The 17,653-nt window shown below is 38.9% G+C and overlaps 1 protein-coding gene across 1 annotated transcript in view; it reads left to right on the top strand.

Annotated features, from left to right (window-relative positions):
• CTNNA1 (catenin alpha 1) overlaps positions 1-17,653 on the top strand; it is a 180,284-nt gene that overhangs the window by 59,475 nt on the left and 103,156 nt on the right. The window contains exons 4-7 of the mRNA XM_060143688.1: positions 2,669-2,835; positions 3,594-3,713; positions 11,813-12,079; positions 14,554-14,757. Coding sequence (XP_059999671.1) covers positions 2,669-2,835; positions 3,594-3,713; positions 11,813-12,079; positions 14,554-14,757 — 758 coding nt within the window. The remainder of the gene's footprint in view (positions 1-2,668; positions 2,836-3,593; positions 3,714-11,812; positions 12,080-14,553; positions 14,758-17,653) is intronic.

Genomic DNA, 17,653 nt, shown 5'->3' on the forward strand with positions numbered 1-17,653 from the left:
ACTTTTCCTGATATATTCCCATAGCACCTTGTCCACAGTGCTATTGTAATTTTTGACTGCATTGTAATATTCCCTAATTTGTAGGCCCTTTGAGTACAGGCGCCTTGTCTTAATCAGCTTTTAATTGTTTGCTTGTCTGTCTTACCCCCTCCATAGAGCTCCATGAGGACATGGGCTGTTTCTTGAGCACTATATCGCTGCCCTTTAATGTATAGTGGGTGCTCAAATATTTGTTGAATAAATAAATGAATGGCTGAGCTCTGTCTTTTTAAATACCATAAAATAACATTTTTGTTAAGTATCCACGTAATTGTCATATGTCTGTATCTTAGATCCAGGAAAACTTTTAACTATGAACTTCTTCATTGTGAGTTATTTCTGACCTGACAAATACGCAGAGCTTGTCTTTGCTCTTAATACTATATTGTGCTTCTTAGCCTAATTAATACATGAATCTGAGGGTGAATTTAACTTTTTCCCTCTAATCTCACATTCTGCAACTAAATTTGATAGCTAGGAGAAATTTGGTAGGTCTCTTCAGAAGTAGCTAGGCTTCTAGGACTTCCCTGGTGGCACAGTGGTTAAGAATCCACCTGCCAATGCAGGGGACACAGGTTCGATCCCTGGTCCGGGAAGATCCCACATGCCATGGAGCAGCTAAGCCTGTGCACTGCAACTACTGAGCCTGCGCTCTAGAGCCCGCGAGCCACAACTACTGAAGCCTGTGTGCCTAGAGCCAGTGCTCCACAACAAGAGAAGCCAGTGCAGTGAGAAGCCCGCGCACCGCAACGAAGAGTAGCCTCCCATTTGCCACAACTAAAGAAAGCCTGCACACAGCAACGAAGATCCAATGTAGCCCAAAATAAATAAATTAAAAAAAAAAGAAGTAGCTAGGCTTCTTGATAGTGCACTTTTTTTACATTTGTGGAAGAGATGAGAGAGTGAATAGCCTTTAGGCTTTAATCTGAAGTGGACATGTTCAGCCAAGGGAGGGAGTAATTTTCCAGGAATCCAAAGATAGTCACCATAGAGGCACTGTGGGTATAACTGGTGGAACAGACACAGCCCTGGCCCTACAGTTGCTTTCAGCTATAAGAAAAGAGAAACGATAGGCACCTTAAATGATTGTTATTAGAAACAGATAACAAAAAAGTATGTTATTTTACAAGTTTCTAGGAAATGTTATAAGTAACTTCTTAGCATTGTTGAAGCCGGGATTGTATAAGTTGGATATTCCTAATAACTATAGTAAAATGTATGTTTTTAGCCTAATTTTAAAAATTATGGATATAATACCTGTTATAGAAAATGTTTTCATAAGTACAGAATAATGTAAAGAGTCAGATTGTAACCTAGTATAACTATTATTTGTCTTTTTAAAAAAAATTATTTTATTTTTTTTGGCTGCATCGGGTCTTAGTTGCCGCACGCGGGATCTTCGTTGAGGCATGCGGATCTTTCTTTGCGGCCCATGGGCTTCTCTCAAGTTGTGGTGTGTGGGTTTTCTCTCTCTGGTTGTGGCATGCGGGCTCCAGGGCACTTGGACTCTGTGGTTTGTGGCACTTGGGCCTCTTGTTGAGGCGCTTGAGTTCAATAGTTGTGGCGCACGGGCTCAGTTGCCCCACGGCATGTGGGATCTCAGTTCCCCGACCAGAGATCAAACCTGCGTCCCCTGTATTGGAAGGCAGATTCTTTACCCCTGGACCACCAGGGAAGTCCCTATTTGTATTTGTATTTTTTTTTTTTTTGCGGTACGCGGGCCTCCCGCTGTCGCGGCCTCTCCCGCTGCGGAGAACAGGTTCCGGACGCGCAGGCCCAGCGGCCATGGCTCATGGGCCCAGCCGTTTCGCGGCACATGGGATCCTCCCGGACCGGGACGCGAACCCGCGTCCCCCGCATCGGCAGACGGACTCTCAACCACTGCGCCACCAGGGAAGCCCCCTGTTTGTCTTTTGACTCCAGTCTTTTCTGTATTTTTTAAACACAGATTACATACATTTATCATTTCATCTTTTATTTTTTCTGCTTAAGGTTTCATCATAAGCTTTAACATTTTTACCCATATATGTGTTAATATTTGCATAATAGTCAATTGTAGGCTTTACCATAATTTACTTAACTAGATGCTTGGTTGAGCATTTGAGCTGTTGAAAGTGTTTTGCTATGAGGAAAATGAATGAGTCAGTGACTGAACATACCAGTGAGTTTCTGTTTGAGCTGTATGCGTTAGGTAGTTGTGATGGTTAATGAAGTATGATGGTCCTACATAATGGTTGCTGTGTTTCTGTATCATTTTGTGGATGTGAGGGTAGATTGCATTAGATCCATTTTTTTCTCCCATTGAAATCTTGAATTTTTTTTTTTTCCATTAGGATACATATAATGGTCCTTCTTGGAAAGGAGTATTATTAGATCAATGGAAAGAAGTATTTTTAAGGCTCTTGATACATTAGTGCTAAATCACTTTCTAGATATTGTGCTTTTACCAGGGATGTATGAAGGTGCTTTTTCTTAGGGACAGCTAGAAAACAAAACAACAAAAATAAAAATCCTTAAACTAAATTCTGCACATGAAATATACAAAGTTTGAATTATTTTTATTTTTTTAAAATGTAGACCAGTTATTTGGTTCATTCTGCTGAGTTTGTTTTTCTATTCTGTAAAACAGGTGATTTGATGAAGAGTGCTGCCGGAGAGTTTGCAGATGATCCCTGCTCTTCCGTGAAGCGTGGCAACATGGTTCGGGCAGCTCGAGCTTTGCTCTCTGCTGTTACCCGGCTGCTTATTTTGGCTGACATGGCAGATGTCTACAAATTACTTGTTCAGCTGAAAGTTGTAAGTATAGGCCTGTGTCTGTAATTTGTTCTATCACAGCGAGGCTGCTGCTGGCCATACTTAGTTCAACATTTCTTAGGGTTTGGTTTGGTTTTTTTTTTTTTTTTTTTGCGGTATGCAGGCCTCTCACTGTTGTGGCCTCTCCCGTTTCGGAGCACAGGCTCCGGACGCGCAGGCTCAGTGGCCATGGCTCACAGGCCCAGCCGCTCCGCGGCATGTGGGATCTTCCTGGACCGGGGCACGAACCCGTGTCCCCTGCATCGGCAGGCAGACTCTCAACCACTGTGCCACCAGGGAAGCCCTGGTTTGGTTTTGAACTTGGTTTACCTAAATGGACCAGGAATGTTTTCAATTTCCACTCACTCCTCTGTTCCAAGTGAACATCATACTGGCTCTGCTGTGAACCTGTGTTGTCTTTGTTCTAATAAAGAATTTGCAGAAAAGGTTTTGTTTCGACTCCTTCCCTTTTTGTGGTAGTGATTAAACATTTCCTTGTACCAGTAGAGTTCCAGAGTTGAGAAATCAAGATATGTTAAATTGTATCCTTTTAGATGGAAGTCACAATAATGCTGTCCTTCCCCACCTCCCATAAAACTCCCATGTAGTAGCTGCTCAAATGTTTGAGGGCCATGTAAATTGAAGAGGAAGTTTGGATTGCTATGTGAGTAGCTGTCAAAAGGAATAAAAAATTCTAGATTTTCTTTATGTACAGACTTGTATTGTTGAGAATTTTTCTTTTGGGGGTGTGTGTTTTATAGGTAGAAGATGGTATCTTGAAACTGAGGAATGCTGGCAATGAACAGGACTTGGGAATACAATATAAGGCCCTGAAACCTGAAGTGGATAAGCTGAACATTATGGCAGCCAAAAGACAACAGGTACAACCATGATTTGGGGATACATTTAAGTTGTTTATATTATTACCTAGTGGGAAAAATCGATTTTACCTAAGTTTTCAAAAGATACCAATATCTCCCTCTGCTAATATAGTTGCATTAAAATATTTAGTTTATGATGTGTCCTTTCAGTATTGTTAATAAAGTTAGTATTGAGTTGTATTCATGTTTTGCTCCTATTTTGATTCTTGTGAAAATTTTACTTTAGGTAGCTTAGCAGTTTGTGATAGTGTCTGGAGAAGTGATAGGCTTTTGTTCTGTGTGTTCAAGGATGAACTTGAGTTGGTGGTGGAGTTTAATTCAAACTTTTAAAAACCTTAAACTAGTCAAAACATTGGAATTACTTCTATACCAGAAAGTACCTCCCCGTCCATATTTTATAACTTTTAAAGTGTTTCTTACCATTCAAGTAGTTTTCATAGTGTTAGGAATTTGTGTTGTGTGGTATGTGGATCAGTGTTCTTATTTTTCCAGCCTTTGCTAGCCCTTTGGCATTTTGCTGTTGGGGTGCTTGAAGTCTTCCCTGTGCCCTTCCTGGATGCTGTGTGTTAGATGTGTGTTCCTTAGGGGGGATGCACGTGTCACCATCCAGCTCTTATAATTTCCATAGTCCTGGTCAAGCTTGTGCTATTCTTATTTTTAAAGAGCGCTGAGTAGATGAATTCTTTTTTTTTTAAATTAATTAATTAATTTTTGGCTGCGTTGGGTCTTCATTGCTGCGTGCGAGCTTTCTCTAGTTGCGGCGAGCAGGGGCTACTCTTCGTTGTGGTGCTCGGGCTTCTTTTGTTGCAGAGCACGGGCTCTAGGCGCATGGGCTTCAGTAGTTGTGCCACGCAGGCTCAGTAGTTGTGGCTCACGGGCTTAGTTGCTCTGCAGCATGTGGGATCTTCCTGGACCAGGGCTCGAACCCGTGTCCCCTGCATTGGCAGGTGGATTCTTAACCACTGCGCCACCAGGGAAGTCCCGAATTCTTATTATTGTTAGCCAATACCTGTATTGGTTAAAATATTTTATGCTGCAGTTTACAGAAAACCCAGCTCCAAAACTGCTTGAACATTGAGGGGTTTATATTCTCACTAATTAGAAGCCCCAAGTTAGGTTAAGTGACTTCAGGGTTGTTAAATTTAAAGGCTTTGCAGTATCATCAAGCATTCAGTTTCTTGACATTTTCCAGCATTTACCATCTTCAGTGTGCCTGGCACTGGATGGCTGTAGAAGCTCTAGGTATGACATTTGCACGCATCAATATGTCCAGTGAGAAAAAAAAGGACTGTTTCTTCCATATGTCTCTCGTTATAAGCAAATGATCTAGAAGCCTCTAACAGATTCGCCCTAAATATGGATTGTATAACATACCCATTCCTTACTAATCATTGGTAAGAGGAAAGCAGTTAACTCTTTCTGACTCAGAGTAATGAAGATCTGCCTTCTTGTCTGTGACAGTGGTAGCCTTCCTGAGAATAGAACTCTGACAGGCATGAGGAACATGGGGTCAATACTGTAAATGTCCAATATATGACAGCCTCAGCTTTGGAGACTTCAGCTTTCATTTGGTTACATTTACATTAGTATAAAATTCTACCCCACAGGGTTGAGAGAATTAAATTAAAGAATGTGTGTGAAGTATTTAATATAGTGCCAGACACTCAGTAGGCCCTCAGCAGTGGGCAGTTGGTGAATAGTAGTTATTGCTCATATTTTAAGCTGTAAGGTGTGATCAGACTGAATCTGTACATATGATACCCTGGTTTTACATTTCCAGTACTTAATATTACACTTGATAATATAGCTAGATTTGTTGTATTGCCTGAGTAATTTAGTTAGTATAGGCTCAGTGTGCTTTTATCATTTGTCCTTGTGTTGGCTTATGTTTCCATCACATAAATCACAAGTAGGTTTTTCTTTTTGAATTCTACAGGTTCTTATTAGGTATCCATTTTATACATATTGGTGTATATATGTCAATCCCAATCTCCCAATTCATCACACCCCCCCCCACCCCGCCCCGCCACTTCCCCCCTTTGGTGTCCATACATTTGTTCTCTACATCTGTGTCTCTATTTCTGCCCTGCAAACTGGTTCATCTGTACCATTTTTCTAGGTTCCACATATATGTGTTAATATATGATATTTGTTTTTCTCTTTCTGACTTACTTCACTCTGTATGACAGTCTCTAGATCCATCCACGTCTCTACAAATGACCCAATTTCATTCCTTTTTATGGCTGAGTAATATTCCATTGTATATGTGTACCACATCTTCTTTATTCATTCGTCTGTCGATGGGCATTTAGGTTGTTTCCATGACCTGGCTCTTGTAAATAGTGCTGCAATGAACTTTGGGGTGCATGTGTCTTTTTGAATTATGGTTTTCTCTGGGTATATGCCCAGTAGTGGGATTGCTGGGTCATATGGTAATTCCATTTTTAGTTTTTTAAGGAGCGTCCATACTGTTCTCCATAGTGGCTGTATCAATTTACATTCCCACCAATAGTGCAAGAGAGTTTTTTTCTTTGTGCTGGGGCTGACTGATCCGAAGAAGAACTTGTTGTATGATAGTGTGGTAATTTTATAAATATGGCAAGCTGGCCAAATTATGTTCACAATTTATTTTACTTAACATTCTTGATATAAGTTCTCTTTTGAATATGTGAAATGAATGTTAGTTATATTTAAAAAATAAAGTTTGGTGAATAGTCTTACTGTCTTAAAACCTAGTCTGATTTTGACTTATGAAGACTTACTATTTTTTATTTTTGCGGTATGTGGGCCTCTCACTGTTGTGGCCTCTCCCGTTGCGGAGCATAGGCTCCGGACGCGCAGGCTCAGCAGCCATGGCTCACGGGCCCAGCCACACCGCGGCATGTGGGATCTTCCCGGACCAGGGCACGAACCCGTGTCCCCTGCATCGGCAGGCGGACTCTCAACCACTGCGCCACCAGAGAAGTCCCAAGACTTAATATTATTTGAGGAAAGTGAGAACATTTAGACTGACACTATTGCATATCTTTGCAAAATGGTGGAATAAGTAAATTGATGATGTTCTTGAGATAAACACAATAATAGTCCAGAATTTTGTATGCTACTGGAGAAACTTACTGGAAAGTAATGCTGCCTGAGTTTTAATTCTGTGTGCCATGAATCCATGAAGAGTTCCTTCATAATCCCTGATGTATTTAAAAAAAAAAAAGTAGTGAATTTCAAACATTTCCCAAATAAGATGTCATAAAAATCTTGAAATTATTAGTTAACATGCCAGATGATCTTCTGTTAGCACCTCCATGTCTGTTTTCTGCCCTTGGTCACCCTGCTCTCTGCCCAAGGGACCTGACCTGTCTGGACTGCATCCAGGGGCTTCTTTGCTCTCTGGCTTCTGATTGGGTTGGCCACTGGGAGCGCTATTAGGAGATCAGAGGACAGTGAGGATAGGGTTTTATCCCTCCCTGCTGGTTGCCCTGGGTTGCTAAAAGTCATAGCCTCTCTTGGGTGGTATTCTCCCCACACCTGGGTTCTGGTAACTGCTGCCTCGTTTTGTCTCTTTGGGCCTAAGTGCCCTAATAGCCTGTGGTTTTCCTGAACTTTGCCCATACCTTTTGTAGCATAGTCCCTAAACCATCTTTGAATTGCCCAGCTTGATTTTACCATCTGTTTTCTGTGGGTATCTTTTTTTTAAATAATTAATTAATTAATTAATTTGTTTGCCTGCGTTGGGTCTTAGTTGTGGCACTTGGGCTCTCTAGTTGTGGTGCACAGACTTAGTTGCCCCGCGACATGTGGGATCTTCGTTCCCAGACCAGGGATTGAACGCACGTCCCCTGCATTGGAAGGTGGATTCTTAACCATTGGGACCACCAGGGAAGTCCCTCTGCTGGTATCTTGAGTGATACATTTTAAAGTTTGTCTTGGGTTTGTAGTATGTCATGGTCATTTATAGTTTTCCTTGGACCTAATTCTTTAACCTTTAGCCTTAGCCTCCTACAGTAGAATTTGTTGAATAGGCTGGCTGTGGGTGCCTGTGTGCCTTCTGATCGTAAAGTGACTTTTTATAGGGCCTGGGCCTTGGTGTATATTTCTATAAACTAGTGCTGTTTTTGGGAATTAAACTCAACTCATTTTATCCTAAAGTACCAGCCTGGTGGAAATTTCATGCTCCCTTTTAGATACTGCCCATTGGCCTCCTTCAGTTACTGGTCACAATTTTGCACATGTGTTTTCTGGCGGAATTCCTCTACTGCTGTATGCTTAGTACTCTGGACTGTTTTCACCTTTGACCTTTCCTTCTCTTCCCGGGTGTGGTGTATAATAATTTACCTCCTCATCAAGCCTTTTATATTTGCAGGCAGCCCTAGTCCAGAAAAAGGGTGTTTCCTCAAGAGCAGTATTTGGATGTGATGTGTGTACTTGGATGCTTTAGCCTCTGTTGTACCATTTAAGCAACAGCCACCCAGTGAGGAAATGTTGAACCTTATGAGATATACAGGCACTCTGGGATTTACCTATTTGTCTCTAAGGTTTTTCTGGAACATGGCGTGGGGGTGAGGATGTTGCTGAAAATAATAATGAATAACTTTAAAAAGGTGTTTACTATGTGCTAAACACTGTTACAATTCCTTGATAAACACGAATTTGTTTAATTTTTACAAAAACAGTATAAGGTAGATCCTATAATTGATCAGATATTAGTTTTTATACGTGAAGGAACTGTATGTAGCATAGAGAGGTTAAGTAATTTGGCATGGACATTCATCTAGTAAGTGGTGGAGCCAGGTTTTGAACCTAGGCTTGTCTGGCTCCAGAGGACAGGGATTTTGTTTAAACTGCTACTATAATCCCTAATGCCTAGAACATTGCCTGGATACAATAGTGTTCAATAAATATTTGTTTAACTAACCCATTTTGCTGTACTGCAGATCCATCCTGGAATGGGATTCTGTGTGTGACCATAATCTGTTACTTTCTTGGGCTAGAATATTATTTGCTGACTAGAAGTTTTGAATTTCTATTAGGCTGCAGGCTCTTATTTGACTGTAAGGGTGAAATAGATGGCAGAGGTAAGGATCTGCCAGCATCCACCCTGGTTCCTGTGAAGAGGACTACCTCTGCCTTACATTGTCAATTCTGCCTCCCCAATATGCTAAAGATGGAATACTTTGATGTTTACAATTTACCCACCCAGGTACATGAGTTTGTTGAAATAGGTTTGGTAAAAATGTTATGCTTCTTACCTAGTCTGTGAACTCTTTCATGATTATTTTTCTGAAAGCCTGAACAGACAAATTGGTAATGGATAGTACTGCCACTGTTTTATGTGTAAATCACCTGTACTGGATGGGTTTGACCATGGACCGTTTCTTTAAGTATAGTCATTTGAATCCAAGAGAAGACATCTGATCAAAAGTATCTGTGGGGACTTCCCTAGCTGTCCAGTGGTTAAGACTCTGTGGGGGGGTCACGGAGTTCGATCCCTGGTTGGGGAACTAAGATTCTGTATGCTGCGCGGTGTGGCCAAAAAAAAAGTATCTATGGCTACAGTTTTATATTGTTAAGAGGGACATGAGAGGAAACTTTCACTTGAATTTCCAGATCTTGGTTAGAAAGTGTTATGGATTGTTTAGAATTTAGCTTCTGTTTCTTGGTCACTGCATGTGATAGTTGGTTCAAATTATGTTGAAAGGGGTCATTTCCACTTTATGTTTTCTGTTTGTTCCTGAGTCTGTTTGAAATATAACTGGATTGGTCAGATTGGTGAATCATGAAGGCTGAAGTAGACCAAGGAACTCTATAATTTTCTAAGTAATCTATTACACTGCTTAATAGCTCACTTTTTTCACTAATCTGGGTTACTTATCAGGACTATATATCTTGAAAAGAATTCTTATGATTGATCATTATTATAGTAAGTAGTGCTGCCTTGTGATAATGTCTATTTTCCTATCTTAACAAAACCTAGTTTCTTTGTCCTACGGCAAAAGCAATTCTAAAGAGAGAAAATAGAACACCTTAGCAGTTAGGACAAATGATGGTGGCTGTCATTTTCATCATAGATTAAAATTTATCCCCCGTACTTGTAAAAGAAGTCTATCAAAGATACATTGTGATGAGGGCAAGACATTTAGAAAATGCCACACAGAACATGTACACTAGCTGCTTACGCATGATGGTGAGCCCTAGACCTTTGTCATAGTTGAAATGATCGTCGACTCTCTAAATCCGTGGGGTCCTATTTCTGAGTATTGAACCTGATGTAGTCTTTGGAAAGGTAGGAGTTTATCATACCAGGCCAGGCAGTGGCTTTAGGAAAGTCAGATGTTGAATAGTAATTTTGGCACCTATTATAACTTTAGGTGACCACAGGTGTCTTTGCTAACCTTTACAAGAGGCTGTACTGATATCTAGGTTATAGATACTTAGGAAGAATGCCAAAATTGATTGCAAAACATTTTATAAAACAAAGGACATTATTAAGTGCTTAAAGGCAAATGCCTCCTTAGAAAACTTAAAAGTCCCTGAGGTTGTGGTGAGGCAAGACATTTAGACAATGCCATACAGAACACGTGCACCAGCTGTTTAAGCATAATGGTGAGCCTCAACCCCCTGTCATAGCTTGAGTCTTGAAATGATCACTGATTCTCAAAATCCACAGGGTCCTGTTTATGAATATTTAGCCTAATGTATGGTGCTACAGGGCATTTGGAGTGCTGTGTGCTATTGCTTGCAAATTCAGATTACAAATGAGAAAAGAATTCTAGGAGGAAAAGTAAGCTGTCATATTATACAAGGTTTGAATAAAGATGCAAACCTAAAACATATAGTGAGATGAAGTTTCAGGAAAAGGGAGGAGGTTTGGTGTTCTAATGCTTAATCAGGAACTCATTTAGAAAGATGAGCCATTAAACAGCTGTCAGACTTTAAGTTGAGTAATTGACTTTGGCCTTTCTAAGTCAGTTTTCTCTTACTGTTTGTACATGTAATACTCATTTTAAAAACATTTAAATTTGTACTCTAGGATTCAGTTGGTGACATTAACATTGAAATTCTAGGATCACACGTAAAATAGAGTTGGAACAGTTGGTGGTCAGTTATGGTTATCACTTATATTTCTCTTCTGTGGTGGCAGTCCACATTTACTGAAGACTTAGTTTTCTCTGAGTAATTGCAGTAACATAGGGGTACCAGAAATACCCCCTTTCCATCTTGCTTATTATTGGTATCACTTAATCATCACTTAGCATATTCACCCAGTTTACCAAGTAGATGCTGGTAGTTGAAACCATGTTAGGAACCTCAAATCCTTTTAACTCTGAATTATAATTATGGGGTAGAGGAAATTGAAAAAGGACAGTTTCACCTAAGACTACATGTCTATAGAATATTACAGTGAAATACAAACCTTTTGGATTAAAGTCATGGAGTCCATGAGCCTCAGCTTTATGCCTTAATAATCCGGGTCCTAAGGTGGTCTTTGGGATGTGGGAGGGGAGATGTTCTGTACTTGGGAGAACAGCCTGCCACATTCTCACCTGGCTGGTTTGCGTAGTTTGTGTAAACTTGTGGTATCCCATCCCAAATTTCATAAAAATCTTTCAGTGAACTTTTATAAGTTAATAAAAAAGAAATCCTCTTAATAAGTTTTACTGTGTTTAAATGTGTCTCTGATTTTTCTATTTTGGTTGGAATAGGTACATCCATCTTTATAAAGTTGTAATGAAGATGCTAGTCAGTTTTGTTTTGTTTTTTATTTAGTGCTGTTCTAGATGCTTTACATGCATTGTTCCATTTAATCCTCAAGACAATTGTAAGAGGTAATATTATTGCTCCTATTTTACAGAAGGTGAAACTGAGGATGGAGAGTTTAAATAGGATCATAATAGTAAAAATTAGAGCTGGAGATTCAAATTCAGGTCTATGTGTTTTGGAAAAGTTTGAACTCTTACCTACTAAGCCATACTGCCTCCTTTGTGATGAACTTTCAAGCCAGGCTGTTAATGAAAATATTGTCTAATTAGTAGAAATTCTAACTTTTCAGAATTCACTGACAAATTTTTATGAGTAGAACCCATATTCTTGTTTTACTCTTGTAGGAACTGAAAGATATGGGCCATCGTGATCAGATGGCTGCAGCCAGAGGAATCCTGCAGAAAAACATTCCAATCCTCTATACTGCATCCCAGGCATGCCTACAGCACCCTGATGTCGCAGCCTATAAGGCCAACAGAGACCTGATATATAAGCAGCTGCAGCAGGCGGTCACAGGCATTTCTAATGCCGCCCAGGCTACTGCATCAGATGATGCCTCCCAGCACCAGGGTGGAGGAGGAGAACTGGCATATGCCCTCAATAACTTTGATGTAAGTTATACTTGGGAGGAGACTACAGGCTCTTGACCATCCCTCAAAGTTAACAGATTTCTGGGGAAATGTGATCAAGGTTTCTCATGAAAGCTCAATTTCTCCTTAGATTTGTAGTCTAAGTTGAAAGAGATTTTATGAACCATCAGTCTACTTGACCTTGACTTGGCCTAAAGCATTTTATCTTTTCTTCTCCCTCCCCTTCCTCTTCCTCTTCTTCCCTTCTCTTTTCTTTTTTAGTTTTAATCTTCTGAATTCTTTTATGCAACTTGTGTTTCCTATGAGGTCATTCTTTGGTGAAGATATGAATTTGGTTCATTTCAATCAAGACTTTAACCTTCTGGTAGATATGAAGTTATGGGAGATACAGAGGCAAAGTGCACTTAGGCTCTGCCCTCCAGGGGCTCACAGTCAGTGAGAGATACAGACACATCATAAGTGACTACGGCAGAAGTGCTGTCATCTTAATCTGACTTGTCTGCCTAGATACACTTCTCTTCTCAATGACTAAATAATAGACAAAATTTAATCAAGTGGAAGCAAATTTAGGATTAAAATACTTCCTTAGCATAATGCCATATAATTACCTTTTATAGATGATGCCCCAGATCTGTTCTGTGTATATATTCTGTGTATACACTATCCTATGTATCAACTTTAATCTTAATTTTTGGGCGTGTGTTTTATGGTTTTAAATTCCTACCCACAATGCCTCATGGCTTCCAGTAGATGGCAGCAGTTTAAGATTTTTTTAAAGTGGTTTTTTTTCTGTTAGTTTTTTTAAACCAACTGTTATGTTATATTTTTTTTAATTAACATAAGGGGAAATTGCCTTCCAGGTGACCAGTATCCTTTCATTAGAAGGAGTGCTTTGAGGTATAGAATCAATATAATGGAGTGCATTTTAACAGTTTTTTCTGGTCTTTACTTTTCTTTCCTTTGTCTCACCCCTTTACTTTGTCTTGGGTAAAGACAGTATTAAGCCTAAAGACCATGATGTTAGAACTGAATTTTTACCCTGGAGCCTTAAACATTAAATGACTTTATGGCAAACTTTTAAGATATATCTTACAATTAACTGGCACTGTTGTTTTTCCCCTTCAAATTTGGTAGTATTAGGTACTGCCCCCTTCAAGGCGGTACAGATTACATTTTGCCCTAAGTTGAGTAATGTCTATCAGAGGTCACTTAACCTCTTAAGGCTACAGTGAAACTTCATTCATAAAATGACAGGGTTGGACTAAACGGTTACAGGTCTGTTGAAGTTCTATGACTCTATGTTAAAATTCTTTGACCATTCATTCTTCATTCCTGTTGGTCATTGAGAAGAAGATGTTATGTATTCAATTTTGACCAGAGAAATACTGCAGTGACTTAATCTGGTTAAAAAATAATCAGCTAAAGTATAGGTTAATAATAAACCGAAGGAATTGTATGTTTAATTTTGAAACTGACGGTTCTTTGGAAGGGAAAGAAGACGTGTACTTATTGGAAAAGGGCAAGCTTTTTTTAGAGAAAAAACTTGGCATTTAAACTGAGATCAATAAGAGCATAGTTAGTATAAAGAAAAATTAAAGGCAAAATATTTGTACAGACATTTATTGGTGTAAGGATAAATTGTATCAAGTGGAGAAGTTTGAGGAAGGCCAGTAGATCTTGTCCTGGGGGTGTTGATGTTTGACCTAGTACCTATAGCTTACTTGTGACCTGACCTCACTCATCAGTGGTAAAGCTGGATTTAAGTGGAGTCAGGGGAGTGAAGGGAAGACAGAGGAAGGATTTATTCTTTTGCGGGCAGTTGTACCTCAGAGAGTGGCTTTGTTGGGACAGGTTCCTGTCATCTCTTACAGAATACCTGGAGGTCTTTCAGCAAAGCAAGTCTCTAGTTTGGAATTAACAGGATAAATTTGAGACTGAATTGTTTATAAGCTTTAATGAAATGTATAAGATGAAGAAAATTGAAATTGATTATAAATTCATTACTTTCTGAAACTTTGAAGACAGAAGTCAGTGTTTTGTTTTTATTTATTTTTTGTGGTGAGACAGTTCTGCTAACGTCGTGTAGCAGTTTTATACTCAGTACATAGAAAAGAACAAGAGTGCTAATGTTTATTTTCCTTGTAATTCTCATTTGGTAACTTACTATTACTGCATAGGCTGACCTTTAGAAGTTCAGATTGAGTAATGTGAACATGATTTTTATGCCGACATATTTCTGTTTGCATTTGTGGTATCGTACCTTATTCAGGCCCCATTCCGCTGGATAGTATTGCTTCCAGCGTCTTCTTTGAGAAGTAATCCACCATAGGCCAACTTGTGTGGGATGCCCCTCATCTGCCAAGAAGTATAACTTTGTTTCAGGCATTGGAATTTTTATGTTATATATTGGTGTTCCTAATCAACACTTTCCTCACCTTCTTGAATATTGGAGGGAATAGCGATTACACTAGCATTCAATAATGCTTCCTTTGCAGAAACAAATCATTGTGGACCCCTTGAGCTTCAGCGAGGAGCGCTTTAGGCCTTCCCTGGAGGAGCGCCTGGAAAGCATCATTAGTGGGGCTGCCCTGATGGCCGATTCATCCTGCACACGTGATGACCGGCGTGAGAGAATCGTGGCAGAGTGTAATGCTGTCCGCCAGGCCTTGCAGGACCTGCTCTCGGAGTACATGGGCAACGTGAGTAAGAGGAATTTTCTATAGCAGATGTTGGATCTGAGGTGTTTTTCAGAACTTTTCTTTGAAGTAACAGGAGTTTTCCATAATAATTGTTGGGTCTTAACTATACATGTTAAGAGGTCTTTTAACTATACATGTTTTAACTATACATGTCAAATATGTTTTAACTATATATGTCAAATATGTTTTTAGCTTCTTGACTCTTGGGTGGAGTAAAATTTTTCAAGGAATGGATAAATGGCTTTCTGTAGTGCCCCCTTTCTGCCCAACATTTTGGTGTGAAAAATTTTAAACTTACAGAAATCATATAATGAACACCCATCAACCCTTTATCTAGATTCACCAATTAACATGTAAATACATGTGCATGTTTGTGTGTATAAATATATGCATGTATATGTATATATACACATATACAACCTTTTTTATTTTTATGAAACATTTGAAAGTAAGTTGCGGACATTGTATTGCTTCACCTAAATATTTCAGCATGTGTCTACTAGGGATAGTAACCTTCAATACCCCTAAAATTCCATTATCACATGTAGGTGGCCATCTAATTTTGGGCAAAATGGAATGCTGAAAATATTCATAGTTGATGAAGTTATTTGAATAAGCCATGTGCAGTACTATAAGAGTAAGTAATTGCCAAGTAGAGAGGTGTATTAGGTGAACTGAGTAGTGTTTTTTAATTTTTAAGGTTTGTGTTTAAAAACCAGTGCTATGAAATTGGATACCTGACAATTTTTTTGCCGTAGAAAATACTGTATCTGTTGATTTCTTTTCTGTATTGTTAATGTCTTCTTTTTTCCTTCCCTAATACTTCTTTCATTCCAGTTATTTAATGCTGGTTTAGGGTTAGTGTAGTTTAGACCTTGTACCCAGTATTTTACTGTGGCAAAGAAGGAATAAATTAAATAAAAATTATATAAAATCATTTTAAAGGGAAGAAGGACAATGCAAATTAATTCTCACTAGTGATTTTTCCCTATTTAATAGTTTTCACAAAAAGATCCTTGGTACTTTCTCATTTGTTCATTTGCCATACATCTTGTTTGTTCACTTATATTCTTATATAAGTGAACATATAATGGTGAGTCATGATGGAATTCCTAGGGTGAAGATGAATGCTTTCCTTTATTTATCTTGTTTCTACCATATTGTGAAATTAGTGAAGCATATTGAATTTTTTTAAGCCATTGCCATGTTTTGATCGTATGCAGTCTACCTCAGAAAAATGAGATTAGAGGCTTAGTTAAATCAAATGGAAAAAGCGGTTGATAAGTCACAGTGAAAATGTGGGACACATTTAAAAATGCATATATAAGCCTGAAAATCAGAAAATATAAAAAAATGAATAATTTGAAGACTGGCTCAGGGAAACAAAGACTCATGGCATGTATGTGAATCAGTTATCTACTATCGTGTGCTGAAGTGGTACGAAAGTGTCCAATGCAGTTATGATTGGGAAACCACTTTAAAAACAGCCTTTGTGGGGAAGAGTATGTGATAAATCTGTTCTCATTCCTCCATACTAGAGTTTCCTAACCAGTCTAAAAGATATTCCTTGAGTCTTGGGGTTGGTCACATCTTGGACTAGCCATCTCTGATCATGAGGTACCTCCTAGATTCTCCCCAGAATGCCAGACAAAAAGTACTTTCTATTTTGCGCCATGGATGTAAGTAATGGTGGGAGATACTCATTTATACTGAAGATAAGGAGACCATAACAGCACTCTTACATAACATTTTATTATGTAAGTGAAAACTAGAACAGTGATTGATGTCAGGCTGAAATTTAAGGATTATGGTGGGGGTTTTGAAAGAAATTCTCTCAGTATTCAGAAATATATTTTAGAAGATGATTTCTGAACACATTTCTTCTAAAGATAAAAATATTTAGTTTCCTTGAATTGACTCACATAACAGTGATCAGGCTGTGTCCTGTCAAAAAGTGATGGAGTGAGGATAAAGGGGGAGGGCAATGAAGCACATTTGAAGAAAGCTTAGAATGGTAAAAGGGTCTGCAAGAAGCAGAATCAACTAGGGATAGATTTTTGCTTATTTATGAAGCATTCAAGAACATTTAAAACCTCCAGTGACAGAACTTAACCGGCAGTATCTTCCTGTCACTCAGTTCATATTGAGTATGTGTCATCTGCAGAGTAGTGTGCTGTGTAAAAGGAGGAATGAGGCACTGATCCCTCCCTTCTGAAACATACAGCATCTCTACAGAACATTTATTGGGAGTACCATCATAGGTACTACTAAAATACCATGGGGATTGCAAGGAGGATGAGATTATTTCTAGCTGGAATGGAGTACTTATTTTATAATCTTTGTATTGAGCTTTACCTTGATTTTAAAAAAATGATTCACTTTAAGTTTTGATTATTTCTTTTGAAAAATATTAGGTAAATAATTATGGTATGTGGAGAATTGAGACAGTCTGGATTATTTAAAACTGGTTCAGTACTTAGAACTTTGTTGACAGAGTGGTAAAATCCAGAAAGGTTCACGTATTTTTACTTTTTTTCATTTCCTGGGTTCTCTCAGTCATGTCATGATTTTTATAGTTACATACTTTTAAAAAAATCTTGTAATTTCTTGAGCCTTCCTTCTTCATCCTGTGTTGCCACTTATCAAGTTACATTGGTGTTTCCTCTAAGGCAATGATTCTTTTTCTTTTTAAAATTTAATAAAGTTTTATTTTCCAGAATGTACAGTTGGTGGGATAAGGCAATGATTCTTAAGTTTGGATGCACATTAGAATCCCTGGGGGGCTTCCCTGGTGGCGCAGTGGTTAAGAATCTGCCTGCCAATGCAGGGCACACGGGTTCAAGCCCTGGTCCAGGAAGATCCCACATGCCGCGGAGCAGCTAAGCCCGTGCGCCAC

The sequence above is a fragment of the Lagenorhynchus albirostris genome, chromosome 3 (assembly GCF_949774975.1).
Source record: "Lagenorhynchus albirostris chromosome 3, mLagAlb1.1, whole genome shotgun sequence".
NCBI lineage: Eukaryota > Metazoa > Chordata > Mammalia > Artiodactyla > Delphinidae > Lagenorhynchus > Lagenorhynchus albirostris.